At 42.5% G+C, this 24,354-nt stretch overlaps 1 protein-coding gene across 9 annotated transcripts in view; it reads right to left on the bottom strand.

Moving 5' to 3' along the window:
• Ccdc91 (coiled-coil domain containing 91) overlaps positions 1 to 24,354 on the bottom strand; it is a 156,743-nt gene that overhangs the window by 84,204 nt on the left and 48,185 nt on the right. For 3 of the 9 annotated variants that reach the window (NM_001355715.1, NM_001355714.1, XM_030255551.1), the window contains 4 exons: positions 15,047 to 15,134; positions 14,221 to 14,381; positions 12,619 to 12,822; positions 10,930 to 11,034 (listed from right to left, as the gene is read on the bottom strand). In NM_001355715.1, the coding sequence (NP_001342644.1) occupies positions 10,930 to 11,034; positions 12,619 to 12,822; positions 14,221 to 14,381; positions 15,047 to 15,065 (489 nt within the window). In that variant the 5' untranslated portion in view covers positions 15,066 to 15,134. Of the gene's footprint in view, positions 1 to 10,929; positions 11,035 to 12,618; positions 12,823 to 14,220; positions 14,382 to 15,046; positions 15,135 to 15,904; positions 15,949 to 16,863; positions 17,052 to 24,354 lie in introns of those variants that run through there. The other 6 variants (NM_025911.2, XM_006507076.2, NM_001355713.1 and 3 more) reach the window with 4 other exon arrangements.

Genomic DNA, 24,354 nt, shown 5'->3' with positions numbered 1-24,354 from the left:
ACAAACTGCAGATGGCCCATTGCCTAGGAATGCATGACTCTTAATGTATGTATGTGCATGCATGTGCACAGGTGTGTGTGTGTGTGTGTGTGTGTGTGTGTGTTCCTGTATGATCCAGCCTCTGCTTCAGCTTCCAAAAGTTTCCTTAATATTCCCAGATGATATTCATTTCAATCAGAGATGAAAACATATGAGTACTTCATATTATTATTCTCTGTGCTAAGTTCTGAAAATATAAAACCAAAAAGCATCCACCATTTCAAATTTGAGTGTTCTTACAGTTTAGAAGGGAAGTTGGATTCTTAAAAAGTAACAAGAATACCAGGAAGGAGGCTATAAGGTCTTGAAGGTCAGCCCTGTTTTAAAGCCATCGAACTGTGAGCTGGTGTCATCACAAGAGCTGTAAGGGAAGCAGAGGTGCTGACTCTTACTACTCCTTTTTTTGCCAAAATATGAACAGAGAGACAGAAGGCATGCTGAGAATAACAGAGTACTAGTGAAGAGTTTCAAATCAGAGATGAAATAATCAAATAGAGAGCCACACTGCCTTCAGCCTGGGCCCTGAGAGAGGTGTGCAAGAATTCAGCCCAGAGTGACTGTCACCCACCAGGATAGCTTCTTCAGAAAGATAGCCTGGGATTCTAGTGAATTTGCTATCTGACTGCCCTCCACACCTCCAATTTCAATGTTAATATACTACATGGCAATGGAAACCAAGCATTATTGTTATGAAATGTACATTCAGTAGAAATGATTAACAGGAAACAAGGCCTGGAAAATATCATACATCAGAAGGCAAAGCCATTCTTGGTCTTTCTGTCCTTCCTGAAAGTGGCGGGATTTACTTTCTGCCTGAACACTGTCAGCTCAACATCATCTAGACCTGCTTTCCATTCTTTACATCGCCACTGGTGACATCCTGTTCCCCTGACTGTCAAATCCCCTCAAAACCATCCAAACAAGTGTCTTTTTAAAAAATAAGAGGAACACATCTTTGGCAGGCTCTAACAACTTCTGATCTGACCCCCTAAATGGTTCCCATCCCTACCAGATCCCATATGGACATATCAAAACACCCTCATACTCACCTATACTTTCCAATCAAAACATAGCATGGCGTAACTCTGGGTGCTGTTCATGACCTCTACAATAAATTTCATTTGGCTCAGGTCCAGAAGCTCTGCTGCTGAGGTTTCTCCCCAGCTGGGAGCTACTCTCAGAAACCTTCACAGACCCTGGCTTCTCCCTAGCTGGAAGCTACTCTCAGCCACTGTCATGGCAACCTCCTATGCACATGAGCTTACGCATTCACAGCCTTACAACTGTTGCCATTGCCTAAGAGAAGATATAGGGATCCTAGTCTGTTACCAAGTTTAGGCACAAAATCCAAAGCAACCTTAGGTGCTGGCAGAATTTTAGCTTTTCAGGATGATAACAGGTAATCTATGATCTAAGTGAGCTGACCATTACTGGAAGTGAAGGAAACTGTCTTTAGAACATGTAAGAACAAGTTGATAAAAGTGTCAGAACTCTAAGTAGCAAACTCTAGAAATCAGCAGCTCCTGGCTGGAGAGTTCAGAGTAGAGACAGGATCTATCCTAGCAGAGACTGATCCACAACTCTCATCAAAATGCCAGTGAGGCCTGGGAGACAGCTCAGTAGGTTCAGTGTCTGGACCACATGTGTGAGGATCACACTCAGATCTCCAGAAGCCCCATACACAGAGAGTGGAGTGGCAGCACACACGTGAAAAATGGGGGGGAGGGCAGGATCCCAACATAACCAATATCCATTTTAGTTTGAGCTTTACTGTTGTGGACAGACTTCATGACCAAAGCAACTCTTATAAAGGATAACGTTTAATTGGGGCTGGCTTATAGGTTCAGAGGTTCAGTCCAATAGCATCGAGGAAGGAACACGGTAACATCCAGGCAAACATGGGGCTGGGGACACTGAGAGTTCCACCTCTTGTTCTGAAGGCAGCTAGAAGACTGGCTTCCAGGCAGCTAGAATGAGGGTCTCAAAGCTCATCCCACATTGACACACCTGCTCCAACAAAGTCACAGTTACAACCAGGGTACACCTTCAAATAGTGCCATCCCTTGGGCCAATCATACTCAAACCACCACATTCCACTCCCTGGCACCCACAGACTTGTTCTATGGTGGCCATACCTAAACATAGCATAATGCAAAATACATTTAGTTCAACTTCCAAAGTCCCCATAGTCTCTGTAACAATGTTAAAAGTACAAAGTCCAAAGCTCCATCTGAGATCCATCCAATCACTTAACTGTAATCCCCAAAGCGAGACAGGAAACCAGCTGGGCAAACTCTAAACTCTTCATCTTCACATCTGATGTCAAAGCAGTCTTCAAATATCCAACTCCTTTTTCAACTTTGTTGACTGAAACAAATTCCTTTTTATCTTGGGCTGATTCCACTCCCTGTTAGCCCCTTTCCTCAGCAGGTAGCCCACAGCTCTATTGAACAAATGAGGGTCTCCAAGGCAACTTCAACTTCACAACTTCTTGTTCTAATATTTAAGATCCACACACGATCTTCTGGGCTCCTCCAAAGGGCTGGTGTCACTTCTCCAGCTCTGCCCTCTGTAGCACTCTAAGCTTAGGTTGATCCACTCCACTGCGGCTGCTGTTTTTGGTGATCATCCCATAGTACTGGCATCTCCAATATTCTGGGGTCTTCTACTGAAACTAGGCTTCATCAACAGCCTCTCATAGGGTCTCTTCATGGTGCAGAGCCTCAAATTCTTTGTAGACCCCTTCAGTCCTAGGCCTTCAACTGAAACTGGGGTTAAACCTTCACCAATGGCCTTCCATGGCCTCTCACAGGTGAAAGTCTCTGTTCTTCATGACCCCTTCATGCTTCAAAACTAGTACTGCTTGGGTGACTCTTACATATTACCAACGTACAGTTGCAGCTCGAGGTACAACTTTGGCTATCTCTGACAAACACAGCTTCTTTATGCTCTCAGAAAACACTTCCCAGAAGATTTCACCTCAGTGATGCCGGTCTCTTCTCAACCACTGCTAATTTCTTTGCTCCAGCTAACCAGCATCAATTATCCCAGCAGTCCCTTCTATTTTAGACTCTAAAGCCAGAGCTACATGGCTGAAGCTGCCAAGCTCAGCTGCTGGCAGGAGATGAAACATGGCACCTTTACTTTATTACATTATCGCCAGCTTTCTGTTTTCCAACCCATTCACTACCAAGCTCAGCCATCCTGAAACTTGCTCTGTCGAGTGGCTTTGAACTCCATGGCCCTGTCTCCTAAATGCTCAGATTAAAGGTGTGTACCACCTAGGCCTGAATTTATTTAAGGTTTTTTTTTTTTTTTTTTTTTTTTTTTTTTCCCCACCTAGAACTTACTCTGTCACAGGCTGGCACTGAATTCAGAAGTCTTCTTGGTTTTATAACCTGGGATTAAAGGTATGAACCACCACGCCTGGGCCTAATATTTTTACGGCCACTGTTCCTCAAGATCCAGATCAAAAGCCTGTGTCTTCCAGTCTCAAGATCTGGATCACAAATGTGCCCGCTATTACTGGATTGTAGTTCATTCATTCCAGATTAAAAGTCCAAACTATTCCTTGTTCAACTGCAAACACAAACAATAAGCTTATCTGGGTGGGATCTTGTCCTGAGATCACCATTCCCTTAATCTATCTCCTTGAACACAGGATTCAGCTCCAATTCACTTCCTGGTGTCCCTTTATTACTTGAACCATACATTTCATTCCTTTCTCAGCTTGCTCCTTTTCATTAGAACACTTTTCATAAGACTAAACCAGAGAACAAAGTCTCTGTTAGGCTTTTTTGAGATTTCCTTTATCAATGCAATTCTCTCTCTCTCTGCCCCTCTCTCTCTCTCTCTCTCTCTCTCTCTCTCTCTCTCTCTCTCTCTCTCTCTCTGTCTCTCTCTCTCCACCTCAGCCTCAGACAGTCTCTTTGGACAATGGCAAACAGCCCCCACATTCTTCACCAAAATACCACAAAAGCAGTCTGTGCCACACACTGAAATTCTTCATTGAAACTTCTTGGGCCAAGTGTGAATAGTTCAAATCACTCTCAGCAACAAATTCTTCCACATTCCTACTACGATGGCCCATTGAGCCCCATTTAAAGCATTCCATTGTTTTATAAATCCAAAATCCTCAAATCCACACTCTTCCAAACAAAAGCATGGTCAGGCCTATCACAACAATACCCAAGTCCTAGTAACAACTTCTGCCTTAATTGGGGTATAACTGCTGTGAACAGATACCATGACCAAGGCATGATAAAGACAACATTTAATTGGGGCTGGCTTACAGGTTCAGAAATCCAGTCTATTATCATCAAGACGAGAGCATGGTAGCATCAGGCAGGCATGGGGCTGGAGGAGCTAAGAGTTCTACCTCTTGTTTTGAAGACAGCTAGGAGAAGACTAGCTTCCAGGCAGCTAGGAGGAGAGTCTTAAAGCCTGTGCCCACAGTGACACACTTCCTCCAACAAGGTCACACTACTCCAATAAGGTCACACCTCCAAATAGTGTCATTCGCTGGGCCAAGCATATACAAACCACCACAACATTTCTATCTATAAATCTAAGAATTTAACACAATTCTTATCAAAATCCAAATAAGGTTTTGTAAAACACAAAACTCATACAGGCAAGAACAGCCAAAAAGGGACACATGGCTGCACTAAATATACAGCATGCCATTCACTGAAGCAACACAAGAGCCCTGCTACATGAACACACTAACATCAGCTGAAATGAGAATGGATGGCAAAGATTAGCATGTTAGGGTGTTGGACAGGTGAGCACAAAATGGAGCAAACCAGGAAGGGGTGTTCCTTAAGAACATCACTGTAAGGGCAGCCAGTCAGACATCAGACAGAAAAGTAACTGGACCTGTGTTACCCAGCCCGTAGGAAATGTAGGTAAGTCAGAACCATAGTGACCAAGCCACTGATGTCACAGAACAACAGACAAATGCACCCAGTGCAGGACAGAACAACAGACATCTGCATCCACTATGAGAAGGAAGAGCAGTAACATAATGGTGCATGAATGCATAAAAGTGGTGCACACCATCTGTTATGTAAACACTGCCGGCTATGTACACACTGCCTGAAGAAGTGTAAATGACCCTCACATAGAATAGTCGTTGTAAACCATATCCATTAAGATGGAGATGATAAAACAACAAAAAGAAGAGATATGGGAAATGCAGAAAGCGAAACCAATCAGTGACTATTAGAAAAGCTAATAAAATATTTAAAATGAACAAATCTATACTTCTCCAACTGGCACATATCTTTGGTATAGGCAAGCATGTGGAAAACAGGCTCTTCCCTCAGGTGTGGGTTAACATGTGAATCTGGATGACATCGTGGGAGCAATCAGCAGTCTCTGACTGCAGTCGCAAGAGTGTCACTGTAAGGTTTGAGACCATGGGCATCTCTCATGCATGGATTTTTACACTACTTGAAATTCTTATAGACTGTGTTGCTGGGTAAGAAGTTTTAGAAAAGTACAAAAGAAAAAAAAAGGTAAAAATCATGAAGTCAGAGAAGGTGTCTGGTTCAAGGTTAGGGTTAAAGGACAAACACGGAAAACAGTACAGGAAGCTGGACACTACAGAGCAACTAAACACGAGGTGGAGGGGCGGGTCTGCAGCGATGGGATAAGTGTCCATGAACCTACAGTAAGAAAGGGAGAAAGGTCAATGTATTCTGAAGTAGGTGATGTCCTCCGTGAAGAGTTGTAGCTAGGCTGAGGCTGCAATAGCCTCAATAGTTCAATAGTTCTGAGGGCTGCCCTGACACTGCACACTACTCTGTGAAAGATATTACTCCAGCCAGCCAGGATCTGGTACAAGGTCAGTCCTACTGACCTCTGTTCCTCTGGCTCTTGATTGTGCTGTATCCACAGCTACCAGGAAATACATTATTTCTAGAAAGATGTTATATAATAGCATACATTGGCTTGGAATAAAATAAACATTATTAATATTTCTAACACACACACACAAATCCCAAAATTGGTGCTAAAGGGATAGGTTAGCAGTTGATAGCACTGGCTATTCTTCTATAGGACCCAGAGTCAATTTCCAGAACCCACATGGCAGCTCAGAAGTGTGTAACTCCAGTCCCAGGGAATCCAATGTCCCTTTCTGGCCTATGCAGAAAAAAGTTCCACAATACCCATAAAATAAAGTGATTAAAGGAAAAAATCACCCATATTGTAAATTCACTTAGTTGCTTTATACTGTGAACTAAATAGTGTTCTGATCATACTTTAAAACTGATGTCAACCAGGTTGAGCGCCGATGGATGAACAGGGTACATGGAGAACTAGAGTAGAGTCTGAAATTGAAAACCAACTTCTCTGCTTCATTTCTTAGATTGTTGTGCAGTCTAATGGAACACCGAAGAAGCAGCTCAGATACCAAGCATTAATACCTCACATTTGTGGAAGTACAGGAACAAAGGCCAGTGTGGCTAGGTTCTGCTGAGGGCTACAATGACTCCATTTACAGCTATCTCCCGTAGACTTCACCTCCACGCATCTTAGGCCTGCGTCCTAGACATGGCCAACTGGGGCCAACGGCGCACATTCATTCTGGACTTCACTCAGGTTTTCCTCCACTTCCCACAGGAATAGAAGTAGTCAAACAATGAATACTAATGTCTACTAAGTCTTCCAGAAAGTAACAGGGTAGGAAAGAGAAGATCAACTTTAGCCACAGGTTGGAAAAATTCCATCTGAAGTCACTTCAAAATCAGTATGACTTAAATAATGAAGCTCTAGCAGTGATCCACAATACCCATAATGCCCTAGTTCTCTCAGACAGATTGGATGAGGCATAAAGTCTTCTCAGCACTGAAGGTGTAAGCAGGCAGAGCACCTCAAACACAATATGGACACAGTAATATCCCTTCAACTATTGTCATAGTGTACACAACTGAGAAAAGTCTGCAACTTAAAATCCTTCAAATGAGCACAATGCAAACACTGCCCTGGGAAAAACCTACCTCTTCCCAAAGTCTTCTCAGATACCCAGCTTGTGTGGGACTTCTCACCATTCTCTTCTGACAATAAACAAGCGTATATTTTTTTCTCTGTTTTATATGAAACTTTGCAATTGCAGGGAAAGGTTTCTGTGGTGTAGCCACTAGATAGAGTATAAGGCTTTTATGAGACTCTGCCCCAGACTCGGTCCCTTCGTTCACTGCTGAGGTCTGTGGCTTGGTTCTAGAATGGCTGAGGTCAGAGTCCAACCTCAGATAAGTGGAGAAGCAGAGCAAAGGCATCCCTGGAGACTGTAAACTGGTGTTTTTCAAAAATAACAGGCTCCTTTACCACTGGGTGAGAGCAAGGCTTAGCCACATTATAAGTCCACGTTTTCCTCTTGTGGCCATGTCGCTAAACACACAAAAAAACAACCTATCACGAAGACTTTTCAAAGAGATTTACCAAGTACAAAAACCTGCACACCTGACACTTTTCTGTGAGACACAACAGAGTGCATGAGAGGTCCAGCAGGTTACATAAACATCCTTGGAGCAAACACCGCAGCTGTGGACATGAAAACTGCATTTTACCGAATCATACATTATGAGGACAACCTGAAATTTCTTTCATCATATAAAGTGAAGCTCCAATTCCATCAGTGAGTACAAAGCTGTCGTTTTTAGATACATTTTTGTACAAGCCTTTACAACCCAGCAACAGTCCTCAGAGGTCCTGGGTTATTAGGTCAGAAAGTTCCTGCAGCCAGCACTGAGAATTAAAAGACCAAAAACTGTATGATGACATGAATATACAGTAGAAATTTATGTTCGCCAGAGACTTCATACAGAATCACCCGAGCAGAGACCTAACTGTAAGGCAGACTCAAACTGGAGCATTAATTTTATCTTATAGAGACTTTGCTCTTTAACATGGTTAATGCATTTAAGCTGTGGAACTGGCTTTAATGTGGGGTGCCTGCTGTTGTGCTGCACCTCTGCCAATAGCCCCCTACCCCCAGGCTCTCTGGAAACTCTGGCTTGCAGTGGTAAAATTCTCAATTTCACCCAGAACCTCCTCTATGACTTCAGAGCCAGTACCACCTGGGAGACAGCCTTGGTCCAGTGTGGATCACAGCCTCTGTGCACTTATCCTGAAGAATCAATTCCCAGATTTGATCTCAACAATGCTGGTCTCTTCTTAATCACAGCTGATTCTGTGGCCTTAGCAGATTAGTACTGATTGTCCCAGCAAGGCAAAGGTTTCACTTTAGTGGTTCTTTTGGGTTTTTTAGACAAGAGTTTCTCTCTGTAGCCTTGGCTGTCCTGGAACTCACTCTGTAGACCAGGCTGGCCTTAAGATCTGCCTGCCTCCTGAGTGCTGGGATTAAAGGTATACTTGATCACTGTCCAGCACTTTAGTGGTTCTTAATTCAAAGCTTTGGACTCCAGTAGAATTTCTAAGGGACTCTTGACCTTCACTCTGAATTTCACAAGCCAGGCCTCCACTGCCTCCACTGCTTTCTGCAGTACCTTCTACATTCTCACACAGTTCATCAGACTCAGAACACATACTGGCTTCTCCAGAGCAAACTTCTTTCAGAACTCTTCCCCAAACACAGGTCTATCTCAACAACCATCTCCTGGCCCACTCTCTGGTACCAATTTCAGACTTAGTAGAGGTTTCTAGTACAGTAATAAAACACCATGACCTAAAGCAACTTGGGGGGGAAAGGGTTTCTTTTGATTATCCATTTACATCATAGTCCATCACTGAAGGAAATCAGGAACCCTCAAGGCAGAGCTGAAACAGAATCCATAGGAAGGTGCTGCTTACTAGCCTGTTCCTCGTGGCTCCTACATTCCTGTGTCAACCTACATTCTTATATCACCCAGAACCAGGAGCCCAGGGGGTGGTACCACCCACAATGGACTGGACTCAACCACATCAATCATCAGGCAAGAAAATATACCATAGGCTTGCCCATAGTACCGTCGGGTGGGAGTACTGACCCAAGTGAGGTTTCCTCTTCTAAAATGACTGGAGTCATTGTCCAGGTGACACAAAAGCTTGCCAAGCACAACCCTGCTATAAAGGCAGGTCCACCACAGCAGGACTTCTGGCTGGGCTCCCAGTGTACTTCCTGCAATACTCTTCAGACGGTACACGTGCTGTTTTCAGAACTGGTTAATTCCGGACAACACGAGTCACCAAATAGAAGGCCTGGGGCTATCAAACCACCAATTTAATATACTCTTAACTGAAGACCTCAAGACAGTGTGACCATAGCAGAGTCAAGCCAAGAAATCAAGGGTCCAACTCTTGGATATTTAAGCCATGGCAATGCTGTGAATAGCCCCCACCCCTAAAGAATCTTCACACGGCCTTTTAAGGTCAGGAAGAGAACACAGGTACACAAGGCTACACAAATCCACTCATGCACAAAAAGTTAGTCTTTGAAACACTTCATTTTCCCATAACTGGGTGTGTTCTTTAAAACACATTTTTAATTTTCAAGCAGAAAATACTCAAGCTCCTGTCAGCAGGAAGCACTTTTATAGGAGAATGAACGGGGAAGAACTGGGATGTCCAGTGACGAGAGAACAAGCACTGCCCACTCCATGCTCACGGGAAAATTGGTCACCATCAGGGAACGGTCACAGCAAACAAACTTGGTCTTTCAAGGCTTAGGCCAAGAGGCCCTGAGCTGGCCATGGCTACCAAAGCCAACAGCTATTAGAAATGAACCTTAGGAACTGGATTTTTCTGTCAAAATGTCTCTGAACAAAGCACTGTGACGTGCTTTCTGAGATGCTAGCAAACTCTGCACCACTGCTGTAGGAGGCACAGAAGGAAGACCTTGGGAGGCATACAGGAAAGGGAAGGCAGACTCCCTCCACTGCAGTCACTGCCCCCTCTGCTCAGTCTTCATGACCTGCGCAGGACAGGAAAGGGAAGCGTTCCCACTGTTTGCCGGCTCTCACAACTCTCTAAGTGTCTGTGTGCCTTGGGATTTTCACACTTCCCCACCTAACCCGGTAATGAGAACATATCACAAATTAAAACTCTCTGCAATACTTGCTTTTTTAAATAGTTAGCTAAGGCTGTACATTCCATTGGTTGATGACTCTCTCTGGTCACTGAAATGCTCTGCTAACATGCATCCCATCCTGACCTTTCAACCTTGAAAATTAAAAGCCAAATGTTCTGAAATCAAGTGACAATATTTTTACTGTTCCTTGTGGTAAATAGTAAGAATTCTGATTCTTTCTCTGTATTGTCTGTATTTTCCAGAACTTGCATGTTATTTTAGGACTATACACACTAGGGGAATTTCTTTGGACAGGTGCTTTTCATCCAATCCACACATTTGTCACTGGCACATCCTGGAGTAGCTTACTTATACAGACACTGCAGAAATCCAGCCTCCACTCCACCAACCCTCATCATTCTAACAAAAGAGGAAACTGGCTCCTTTTTCCTTAGCTCTGGACATATTCAGAAATGTACATTCAATACATTAGTGTAAAAAGGCAGGGACCGTGACATCAAACTCTACAGAAAAGTTGAGTGTTAAGCTCAAGGATGCCTGGAACAGACTCAGAAATGAGCCCCAGGTACAGAAATGACAACAACCCAGCTTGATGTCCCTCTTCCTACAGTGACTTCCTAAGTGTGGAGTACTGCCCTCAAAAATAGACTGTTTCCCAACTGCGCTTTGCAAGTGCCTTCCATAAGCTGGTGCATATTAACACTGGGGTCAAGAGGTCTCACGCCAGTGTCACAAAACATGATGACAACTGAACGTGCCGCTTTCCAGTTCATCCCAGACTAGAGGCAGGGACAACACTCTTTACTGTGTGCCACACTCACTCGGGACCATCACCGAGCATTTCCGGGGCCGCTCACCTGAAGCTCACGGTATCTGGCTTGAAAGGATACAGCATCCTGCTCCTTTTCCTTCAAGAAGCCTTTCTCCAGGACACTGTGTTTCTCCATCAGTGACTCCACATCCTACAAGGAAACCAAACACAAGCTCTACACTGTTCCACAGCACAAAGTACTTTTTCAATAAACAGAAAATATTTATCAGGGAAGGAAATCAGGTAAAATGGCTTAATGTCTAAGCTAACTAATTTCTAGGCCAATATGGAATATTGACAGAACACTAAAATTTTAAATGAACAAGAACAGGCTGGAGAGACAGCTGGAGGGTAAAATGCTTGTCGTGCAAGTATGAGGACCAGAGTGCCGGTTCCCTACACACCCTCATAAAAGCCAAGTGTGTAACTCCAGCACAAAAACACAGAGAAAGGGCTGTCCACGGAGCCCAAGGGCCAGCCACCAGCCCTAGGTCAGAGAAGACTGAGTGCGGAGTGAGAGATGAAAGCATTCTGACACTCTCCACAAGACAGCACATGGGCACGTCCTCCTACACGCAGAGGCCACGTCCTGCTACATGCACATACCTATATATATAGGTACCACAAACACAAAACAATGAATAAAGACCAGGAGCATATCAACCAACCTCCATAAGTCCTTTCCATGAACTGGCTTATACAGACACACAGATGGGTGGACAAAGAGACAGACAACAAAGACACCGATGGATATAGAGAGAAGATAACACTGATGGATATATATAGATGATAACTGAGAGATGACAAGTGATAGAAGATTCGTGATAGATGGACAGACAGACAGATAGAAGGACAGAGGAGAGCTGAGAGCACATGCTAGTGTCGTCCCTGAAAAGGTGTGCTGGAACACGCACATGGGCATCTAACTTCCCACATGCCAAATCTGAAATCACACATGCAGTATAATACTGCTTGCTTTGAAAATAAATGAAGACAAAACAGAAATGAAAGCCTTGGAGGAGTAGGAAACAATAAAAATCCCCATCAAAACCTGCTTAAAAAAAACAGAAAACAAAAAAACCAAAAACTTAACAGGACACACAGACCAGCCCCCGATGACACCAAAGTCCCAGGGGTCTAAAAATAGCACAATGTTTTCATATAACCTATGTATCCTACCACATACACTAAATTGTCTCCAGCTATTTAAAATATGTACACAACAGGAATATAAGTTAAATAGTTGTTTGTGGAAATGGGGGCTCCGTGAACATATACCTACAACATATACAACATGTATCTCTGAGTACTTCTGATATATGGTTGGTTGAATTAGATGCTGAATGCATGGATATGCTAACTACTGACTACAGACTTTTGTTTGAGGTTCAGTTTATTTATGTATTATGTGTGTGTGCCTAAATGTATGTATTTTACTACATGCAAACAGCAACACTTGGAGGCCACAAGGAGCCATGGAACTAGAGTTGCAGACAGTTATGAGCTGCCATGTGGGTTCTGGGAACCAGAAATGGTCTGCTGGCAAGAAAGGCCAGTGCTCCCACTCTCTGAGCCACCTCTCCAGCCCACGACTGGAGGCTTCTAACAAAATGCCTCCACCGCCTGTGTGGTGTGACTGACCAGAACCTATGCTCCTGGGGACTTTCCATCCATTTGGATTATATCAAATTGCTAGCATATGCAATTTTTCATTCTCAGGCCAATGCACACACACCTTTTTAATTCTCTGCTTTTCTTCTTCAGAAGCTTTGAGTTTAGTCTCCAGACTTGATATTTTTTGCCGGAGCTGAGAGTTGGACACGTGGACTCCAGGACCTTCAGGCTCATCCTCCAGGGCAAGTGCTCCATGGCTCGGCTCATCCGTTAAACCAAGTGGGAAGAGAGGGATGTTCAGATGTGTGTGCGCTGACTGCTGAATCTAAACCATGTTAACAAAACACAGACCCGACAGAGAAGAGTTAGGCTGATCCACTAAGGAAACAGCCAATGAGTTTCAGAAGCCACATTTGGAGTTAAGTTGTAGTAAAGCAATGAAATTATTCTACTCTACGCCAATCAACAAACGACTTCAGACTTTGACAACAGGCTGGTCTTTGAAGCCTTAAGAAAAAGCCTCTTATGTCTGTAGTACTCACTACTGTGTGACTGTTAACACACTAAACACTTAACCTTGTGGAAAATAGGCCCCATCGCGCACAAATGCATCTGAGATGCACCTACTCTGACGTGAATACACAGACTAAGGATGCATTTACAATTAAACTGCAGCTCAGAATCTCACATTTATTAATGATGCTAACTTATTAACTTCTAGCAAAATTAAAAGGTCACATAGCACCGCACTTGGCAAGGTATCTGGCTGACATCGTGCAAAGGTCTCTGCAAATATCTGAATGAATACACTATGATGGTGCTGTCTGGGGCTTCTGCTCTAAAACTGAAATAGATGTTCTTATACCTAAAAACACATTAATACTCCAAAAAAAGAAAAACTATTCTCAATAATTATCTCCCTACTTAAAGTTTAACTTGGAAATCATGTTTAAAATGAAAAAAATTATTCTGTTTTGTTATTATTCTCCTTTAAGTCCAAGATTTCATGAGCAAAGCTAAGTGCATTTTAACAACCACACAGCTGTTTACCACAGTAAAGTATTGGGATGACAGAAACAGCATCAACTGTGCCTCAGTTTCCCCAGCAGAACCCAGTTCTGTCTCTGTCAGCAATGTGTGCTTTGGCTTCCTCGCCTTTGAACAGGGGGAAGCAATGACACATTTGTTTTCCCTTATTTGTTGTCTATGTGCAGATGTGTGCACATGTGCGTGGGTGGCAGCAGAGGCCAGAGGGAATAGATCCCCTGGAGCTGCTCAATGTGAGTGCTGAACCAAACTCCAGTCCTCTGCAAGAGCTCTATGCATTCTGGACTGCTGGTCCCTCTCAGGAGTCTCAGTGGTCCGAAGATGGCTTTCAGGATGGGTTGACAGTCACGCTGACACAGGAAGCTCTGAGCTCTATCAGTCCTTAGCTCATCACAGGTTTATGGAATGAGTCCTGCTACCTAGCTTTCTTTTTTTGAACCTAGTGTCCTCTGGATATTCTAACTGGAGCCTCAGGCCTGAGTAATTAGTCAATTCTATTGAATGAGACACTCACAGCAAACTTTTGCAACTGAGGTACTTAAATCTTTTGCAATCATTTCACAGAAATATACTTACAGAAATGTTTCTTTGGGAATTCTTATTTTAAAAGGTCATCGAGCATGAATTAAGTCAGCATGCAGCCTCTGTGCTCCTCCTGAGACATGCCTGTGCTCACCTGAGCCTTGGAGATGGTCTGACTCATGAGGCTGCTATCTGCATGCGTATCATCTGCTGAGGAAATGACAGCATCTGGAGGGAGGTGGCCAGTGGATGGAGATGAGTGGTCATGGTCCAGGATAAGCTCCGGAGAAGCTGGTGAGAGTCGCACTCCGGATACTGAAGACAGAGCACAAGGGAAAGGTCAGAAGACGAGACAGAGACAGGTTAGGTGGATAGGAGAGGGTGTAACACTTAGAGCAGGGAGGGTGAAAACACTCTAAAAGGAGTGTTTCTGAATTACACATACAAGATGCGTCCATGTGTGTTAAAGACTAACACATTCTAACATCCTAACACACAAATTGGCCGAGTCTACTAGAGAGGCTTGCTTCTACCAGAGCAAACATTCAACTTAAGACACATCCACTCACTAGCACAGAGTTGAACAGCTAAACTATTCATTATAGCAACACGAAGGAGAAGGGAGGACTGCTGTAGAAACCTGGAATGTCCTCTTTTGTAATAATTTTGTTAAAGTTTCAATTATAAAGACAAACTTCACTTACTGGATTATTTCCACAAAAGCAATGCTGTGAGACAATTTTGCTATTATTTTCATAATGAACCTTGTTATACTGTGATTAAGGTTCACATTAGGAGGTGTGGAAGCAGCTAATTGGCCAGGACAAGAGAGACAAAAATACAAATGAGGAAAAACATATTTATATTAGTTTATTTTTAAATGCTTCCAAAAGTTCAAGTGAATCTAATATGTTTGAAATGTAAGGAGTCATCTTCAATAGTCAACTCATTCACACACACAGCAGCCTAACTGCAATGACCTTTATTCCACATTGGCATCAGTAGCTCTGTCCGCGGGGTCCTACCACAAACTCTGAAGATGGCTCACAATGGAGACTGCGTGTTACCCTGAAGAAAGACACGTATAAGGCTAGTAAATACTAATGAACTAAATGTACAGATTTCTGATCACTACTTTAAGGACCTGCTTAATTATGTAGCATTTTATTATATCTAACAATATTGTACATGTATGTTATACATGGGTAACAATGTACTTTTTAAGAGTATGTTACACATGGGACAACAGGGATAAAAATAATATAAATATAGTAATCAAACATGAAATTCTCAAAATAAAATTAACTTAAAAGAAAGGAAATCATTTAGCTGCAGGATGAACTTATTTCTAAATGTAAATTAGTATACACAAGCATGTACCTCTGTGTGCATGTACATGTGTGTATATGTGTGTGTGCCTCAGTATGTGTGTTTGCATGCCTTTGTCTGTGTGTGCATATGTGTGTATATATGTGTGCATGTATGTGTGTATACATGTCTCTGTGTACTTCTGTGTATATGTGTATGTGTCTTTCAATTTTTAACTGAAATACAAAGAGGCATTTCAATTTTTTTCATCTCAAATACAAAAAGAAAAACTTTTATTCAAGTTTGAACTTGGCATATATTTTTTTCCAAATCTTCTCTATAGATAAAGTGAATTATCTAAAAATGTCAACATATTTCAATTTCTAATTCTGTAACTGATTAACAAGCATATTAGTGAACTCTCTATGACATGAACAAAAATCCTGTCCAAGAAGGAGGAGCCCACCTCACAACTGAGAGCTGGGCCTAGCACCTCAATGTTATACCAAGCTTGGAACACTGAAGCCTACCCTTCAGTGTCTTCTCTGAAGCACACGAAGCTGACGAAGCAGGTCTGTGTCAGCACTTGGCACACTGGTTATTATTTCAGAATGAATTCTAAACTGTACCACCCTTGTATGTCAACTTGACACCAACTGTAGTCATTTGGGAAGACAGAACCTCAGTTGAGAAGATAGCTCCACCAAGTTGCACTCTGGGCAAGCCTGAGGTACATATTCCTGTTTGGTGATCCTGGTGGCATAAGAAAAGAGGAGGAGTGTGCCAGGACAATTCACTAAGCAGCACTCTTCCAGGGACTCTCATGATCTCCTGATCCCAGGTTCCTGCCCTGCTTGCATTCCTGCCTTGACTTTCTTCAGTGGTGGACTGTGCTAAGGATCTGTAAATTGAAATAAACCCTTTCCTCCCCAAGTTGCTTTTGGTCATGGTGTTTCATCATAGCAATAGAAGCCCTAGGTAAGACAGCCTAAATGCCTGAGGATTTCAGTATCTATGTCATTCACATCAACAGCCATGATTTAAAACAAGATGCCATGGATTCTTAAGTGAAATTCTCCAAACACTGAATATTCAAAGTGCATCACATGAAGAAGAGGAGAAAGGACAATAGGCAGGAAAGCTAAAGGACAGGACAGGATGGGAGAGGAAGGTAAAAAAGCAAGTGGAGAGAGGAGGTTACAGGAGAAAACAGGAGGAAGGAGGAGGGCCTGGCCCTCAAACAGGTACTACCACCCTTCATATCCACACTTCCTCAGCAGTCTTTGTCCATCTCCACCTTCCTCACACCCATCAGGGCCAGTCCCCTGCAGCAGTCCATTGATGAACACTCACATCACTCTCCTGACTTCTGCAAGTATACTCTTAGTCTTCCATTTCCCCAACTACTTTCAAACCCACAGAGCAATAACAACCAAGTTCCCATCATGAGCATCAAGTTCTCCCTAACCCTCTAGCACCACATGCTCACCTGATTACCACAAGGATCCATTTAGATGTCCCACAGGCACATTATGGCTAACTATCACTTCACACAGCTCAGACTGGCCTCATGTTTCACTCCCATTAACTGAACCCTGGATCTGCCGAGCCAGTGATATCTCACCCAGTCTCCCTGTGCTGCTCACATCCAAACCTTTGCCACACTGGGCAGTGCCTCTATGACATCACAGTGCCACTGCCCAGACACAAGCCAACCCTGGAGCTCAGAAGGGGCTTGCAGTATGAACAACACTCACTTCCCTGTCATACAGACTTCAGCAAATGACTTGAGCTTTTCATAGTCACATCGTCCTCTTACAGAAGCAGGGAAATAGCATGTGCCTTAAACACCTCAGATGGACATTCGAATGCTGAACTAAGCTGACAGATGTTGGGTGTAAAAAAGTCACAATAAATAAATGCTGAGACAGAAAAGCAAAGGCAGATGGGGAAGGAAAGAGGTAGAAGGATAATAGAGAGCCAACCTAGCCTGGTCACTGTGGGAGAACAATAAGGCATGAATGCTAGTTACTTGCTCTTTCTCTCCATGTGAGATACCAGGCATCAAGCAGAAGCTGACTGGAAAGGCAGCTGAGAAAGGAGCATAGCAGAAGAACTGCGCTGGAAGAACGTGAGCTGGGGAGAGCACCCTGCAGATCCAGGGCTCTGTCTGAGAAACTAATTTCATGCCATCTGGGAAAAAATATGGAAATTTTCTATTAGCTAATTTGGGACTGTGAGCAGGCAAGATAATTTATTGAAAAGGCATCACTGTGGGGGAGTTCTGCTGGTTTGTAGGCTTCTCCATAATCTACCCAAGAGAAGACAGCAACCCAAATCAGCACAGTAAGAGGAGAACTTTCTGAGAAGTCCAACAGTCAAACTTCAAAGGCTGTGAACAAAGTTTCTGGATGGACTGAATGCACACTGAGAAACAGAACCTCCAGGAATGACTCCATGGACCCAAGCAGTGGCTTAGGACAGTGTTTACTTAGCACATGTAAGGTCTGAGGTTCAAGCCCTGTACTGGAACGAAGCAGTATTGTATCATGTGAATGGAAAGAAGCAGCCAGAGGGGGCAGCCGGCCATGTGAAGAAAGAAAAGTCAATTGGGGACTCTGCAATCTTTTGTCTCCAACTTGACACTGGACATAACCTCAAAACTGCTATACAAGACTTGCTCAGAAAGACAGAGAGACACTGGCAAGAATGTCAAAGTTTCTCTCTAGCAATTTAAAGCTGTTCTTTGTTCTCTATGCAAGCCACATAGTTCATGTACAAAGAATCAGGCTATTTGTGTGTGAGCAGGAGGCCCTTGAGACTTAGAAGCCAGTCACACACCCAAGAGTGAGGGTCTTGGAACAATTACTTACACAAGTATTGGTGTATCTCCAGAAAAGACACAGGAAAAAGAGCCTAACTCAGAAAAGCTAAAGCTGGCTTCAATGGATACATTGTAACTCAATCACATCCCAGGTTCTGCATGGGATTTACTCACAGAGGTCATTTTTACCATTGGAAGCATCATTCCTATAACAAAGATATGGGGGAGTGAATCTAAGTTATCCAGCACCCTGTATGGCTTTTCAGAGAGGACTGATTTTGAATGTCTGACAGCCAAGAGGGATGGTTGGTGGACTCAGGTTATGAGAATATAAAGAAGCTAGATATTTAAATCTATTTATAATGGTGATCCCCAAATAATAACAGAACACACCATTTAATTATTTCTCCTAAAAGACATCCTCTAACTGCTTTCAGTTGTCTTTCCTATGTAAGTTTTCTGCATAAGTTTCTTGAAATATCTCTTTAAAAGAAATACATTTGGAGATTTACTGCCTCAAAAAACATATATATATATGCTCAGAAAGACACACACACACACACACATATAAATATATAAATATATAAATATAAATATATAAAAATAAAAATATAAATATATATATATATATATATATATATATATATATATATATATCCCTACACTCAACTCTATCTTCCTAACAACACAACTAAGCTGGTGAGTAAAAGTCTGAATAGGGTAGAGTGTGTAGTATTTCAGACCAATCTGTGGGCCATGACCCTTTTGGGGGTTGTTTATCAGATATCCTGCACATCAGATATTTATATTGTAATTCATAACAGTAGCAAAAATGTAGGTATGAAGTAACGATGAAAATAATGTAATAGTTGGAGGTCACCACAACATGAGGAACTGTATTCAAGGGTCATAGAACTGGGAAGGTTGTGAACTCTGGTGTAGATGAGAGTGTAGAAATGACCATACAAATACATCTGTGTATCTATGGGTGTACATGTTTGTGTATATATATGTATATATATGTGTGTGTATATATATATATATATATATATATATATATATATAGTACAAAAATATAAGCACACACACATATATATGTGCTCAAAGAGTTAGCAAAGAAGAGAGCTTTTCCTTCCAGCATCACAAAGGTTTATAGAGAGAAAGAAAGCAGAAGCTCTTACAGTCATTGATCAAGCAATATTCTACCAATGTACCTAAGACCTGTCTGTAGCTGGAAGTGTATCATATAACAGACAACTGTTCTAGATGTTTTTAGTACAGTGATTCTCAACCCGTGCCATGATACCCTTAGGGGTCACATATCAGATATCCTGAATATCAAATATTTACACTATAATTCACAACAGTAGCAAAATTACAGTTAGGAAGTAGCAGCAAAATAATTTCATGGGGGGGGGGTGAGGTCACCACAACATGAGGACCTGTGTTAAAGGGCCACAGCGTTAGAAAGGAGGAGAGCCACTGCTCTAGTAAATAGAGGTTTGCTGTAGAGAAACTTCTCGTCATACAATCATTCCAAGAGCTGAAAGGGAGGTGAATGCAGCCATGACTGGAAGATTTTCGATTTCTCTCCTATAGCTATGACTGGAACCAGAGAGTTCCTACTGACACCCAGGGACTAGGAAACACACAGGACAATCTGATTATTATCCAATGTGTCCAGTGCCAGCTCAGATACTTCATGAATCCTTGTGAGAGTCTACGACCAGCAATTAACTTCTCTTTACAGGAACCTACTACTTCATATGCAAGCCCAAGAGCTCTTGAGGTGCCATGTGTGGCAATTTGCTAAAGACAGTCAGGATGATGGGTGAAAAGGCTCAGCAGATAAAAAAGCCTGCCTAAGTGTGATGAGCTGAGTTTGATAGTACAAGGAAAGAACTGGCTCTCACAAGCTATCCTCTGACACCCATATGCACTATGGTGTGTGCACATAGAAACAAGCACATATAATAAATAAATATATAAATAAATAAGATGTCAGAGATACAGGATAAAGATAGGTAGACAGACAGACAGATGATGGATGATAGATGACTGATAATAGAGATAATAGATGATAGGTAAGACAACAGATATAGGTAGATTGACAGGCAGACAGACAGACAGATGATAGGTGATAGGTAGATTATAGATGGATGATAGGAAGGTAGATAAATAGAAAGATGATATGTAGATAATAGACAGACAGATGATACATGGATGACACGATAGATGTAAAAAAGTGAGAGAAAGAAACCCTCTAAAAGACAGTGAAGTGAAAACTTAAGGGTCCTTTGGAAAGTCAGTTGTGTTGGATGGTGTTTTCTTGGGGCAAACACATGAAGGAGTGTTTGCTGCAGTTTCTTAATGTTTGCTTCTGTGGACTTGGCTAATTGGCAGAGTGATGTCAGTGAGACAAGATGCACGTGCTGAGGAAAGACCCATGGAGGATATGTGATGTTTAAAGAGAGTATAAATAAAGCTTGATGGACAGTGATGGAAGCAGAGCGTGGCTGGCTTATAGAACTAGCTGTGCGATGCTTGTTGGTCTTATCTTCACTGATCTCTTTGTTGAGAGAGACTCAACCGAGAATTTCTCCTGGCATTCCTCTGGGTCCCTCCTGCTGCTTGTGCCAAGGCTGAGGCCTGGCTGTCTCTGCTAGGTAGTGATTTATGCTGATTTATGTTGCTATCCTGACTGTACTGAACTGGACTGCTAGTGTCTCCATACAGTGTTTGCAAGTGGATCGAGCTGTTGCTGCTGACTCCTGTGAACTACTGACCTGCCACTTTCCAGACAACACAGACAGGAATTGCTCCAAAGAACCATTTCTAAACAGGTCCATTTACTCTGTATTCTGTCTCTTTCATTACCTCTGGTAGGTACTGGGCTAAAAGGGAGGTTGAAATATTTAAGAACCATCATTAAAAGTAGGACTGGAAAAAATTAAAGCTATAAGACAGCTCTAAGACAGTTCTTCAAGAATAGAAGAAAGGGAGTAGTAAAGTAGAGGAGCTGGGGGGTACAAAGAAGTAAGGTATGTGCAGTGTTAAGTACAACTCAGCTGACAGTGCAAAATTCAACAGGGAAATCAGGGACAAGAGGCAGCAAGAGCCACCTTTGACTGTACACACAAGGAGGCTAGGAGGCAGGCGTTGGGGACATGAGCATGGGGGATGGACATAGGGGAATGGAAATGGGGAGGCTCAATGGAAAGGAGATGCTGAGTAGACTTGTGACTACAGAAAAGTGATGTGCACTTGCAGAAATGGAGAACATTCCAGAAGGGGAGAAAGCCAGAACAAGAAACCACATGCAACAAGATGTCAAGACTGTGCTGGAGGCCTAAATGCACATATCTAAGCCATCAGAACAACACGTGTGACACTGAGTGCACCCCTCACACCAGAAAACACAAATGTATAAATAAAGCAGGTCTGATGGCAAAAAAGTCCAGGGTAGAATGCACAGGGGCTTGATTACTACGGGGAGGAGAAGCTTTGGGGCTCAGTCGTGTAACAATATATTTTGAAACTGTTTTTTCCAATTTGAAAACATTAATTAATTCTAATATCCACTGTGTAAGGACTCACATAGAAATGTTAATACTACTTACCAAATAAGAAGAGCTACCACTATGAGTTACAGGCTTGCAAAATACAGCCTTAATTAGCGTAAGGGCAATTGACATGTATCTCTGAAAGTGAATTTCCAGTCAATCTTAGCACTTAAGTAAAACATAATTATAAAATTAAAATTCTAAAACAAAAGCTGAAATTTCTTTAAATGATACATGTAAGAGATGCACATTGACCTTTAAAATGTAAATGTACATATAAATTTCAATCCACACAGAAAGGCTTATAGCAGACTGGGCTACTTAAGTTGTTATACTACAAAAAAGTCTTATCTGGCATTTTTAACAGGCAGGAAAATGAACAGCTTTCCTAAATAAATGTGACCAGTTAAATTTCTGTACTTTCAAACTCTGAGTATGTATCCATTTATAAAAATTAAAATTAAGTTGTCCAGAAAACTAAAATTAGGTTATAGAAGACAAGAACTGTGTTCACAACACGGTGTCCTTCTCACCACAGAACACAGGAACTTTGTTCACACCGTGGTGTCCTCACTACAGAAGACAGAAATTGCATTCACACCAAGGTGTCCTCCTCACTATGGAAGAAACTGTGTTCACACCATGGTGTCCTCCACACTACAGAACATGGGAACTTCATTCACACCAAGGTGTCCTCCTCCATACAGAACACGGGAACTTTATTCACACCATGGTGTCCTAGAACACAGGAACTTCATTCATACCAAGGTGTCCTCCTCCATATAGAACATGGGAAGTTCATTAAAACCAAGGTGTCCTCCTCCATACAGAACACGGGAACTACATTCACACCATGGTGTCCTCTGCACTATGGAAGACAAGAACTGTGTTCCCCATGTAGCCATGACACAAGTGTCTGCTTATTTTGCTTTATATTAAGATTTTACAGAAAATAGTGCATCTCTGATTTACACATGATGAAAGCCAAGCTGACTTCAAGATAGAGATTCTAAGTAGGATTCTTGTGAGCAACAACACCTCTTCTTCAAAACAGAGAAGGCAAATGCCTACAATACCATCACTTTAAACAGGGTCTGATATCCCTGTTCCATGCAGATGAAACATTCTTAAACACAACCAAGAGATGTGACTGGCAATCTGCACAGTCCAGAGTTCTGGAACTCATCCATCTACATGGTTTCTATGTAGGCCAAGGGTGTCCTCCAGCCATGACCTTACTCTCTGGCCATCCATCCACATGGTTTCTATGGAGGCTAGGGGTGTCTTCCAGCTATGACCTTACTCTCTGGTCATCTACCAACATGGTTTCTTTTCTTTCTTTTTTTTTAACTAGGTATTTTCTTCATTTACATTTCAAACTTTTCCTAGATTCCTCTCTAAAAATCCCCTATACCCTCCCCTCCCCTGCTCCCCAACCCACCCACTCCCTGCTTCCTGGCCCTGGCATTCCCCTATGCTGGGGCATATGATCTTCGCAAGACCAACGGCCTTTCCTCCCATTGATGGCCAACTAGGCCATCCTCTGCGACATATGCAGCTAGAGACACAAGCTCTGGGGGTACTGGTTAGTTCATATTGTTGTTCCTCTTATAGGGCTGCAGACCCCTTCTGCTCCTTGGGTACTTACTTAAGCTCCTTCATTGGGTACCCTGTGCTCCATGCAATAGATGACTGTGAGCATCAACCTCTATATTTGCTAGGCACTGGCATAGCCTCACAGGAGACAGCTATATCAGGATCCTGTCAGCAATATCTTGTTGGCATATGCAATAGTGTCTGGGTTTGGTGGTTGCTTATGGGATGGATCCCCAGGCAGGGCAGTCTCTGGCTGGTCCTTCCTTCAGTCTCAGCTCATGGCTGGTGGGATTGCAAGCTGCTACAACAAATCTGGAAATCAGTTTGGTGGTTCCTCAGAAAATTGCACATAGTACTACTGGAAGATCCAGCAATACCACTCCTGGGCATATACCCATCAGATGTTCCAACTTGTAATAAGGACACATGTTCTACTATGTTCATAGCAGCCTTATTTATAATAGCCAGAAGCTAGAAAGAACCCAGATGCCCCTCAAGAGAGGAATAGATAAAGAAAATGTGGTACATTTACACAATGGGGTACTACCCAGCAATTAAAAACAATGAATTTATGAAATTCTTAGGCAAATGGATAGATCTGGAAGATATCATCCTGAGTGAGGTAACCCAATCACAAAAGAACACACATGATATGCACTCACTGATAACTGGATATTAGCCCAGAAACTTAGAATACCCAAGATACAATTTGCAAAACACATGAAACTCAAGAAGAAGGAAGACCAAAGTATGGATACTTTGTTCCTTCTTAGAATGGGGAACAAAATACCCATGGAAGGAGTTACAGAGACAAAGTTCAGAGCTGACATGGTTTCTATGGAGGCCAGGGGTGTCCTTCGGCCACAACCTTACTCTCTGGCACACGGTGACTTGGCAGGAGACTCACACCCGGACTCTAATGTCACGTCATTTTCCACAGCAACATTTTGTCACTTTCAACAAAACTAACTGTTAGAAAACTAAAAGAGAGAGGGTT

This window comes from Mus musculus, chromosome 6 (assembly GCF_000001635.26).
Source record: "Mus musculus strain C57BL/6J chromosome 6, GRCm38.p6 C57BL/6J".
Taxonomy (NCBI): Eukaryota; Metazoa; Chordata; class Mammalia; order Rodentia; family Muridae; genus Mus; species Mus musculus.
The sequence above is the reverse complement of the archived record's forward strand: the minus strand, read 5'-3'. Positions and strand labels throughout refer to the sequence as shown.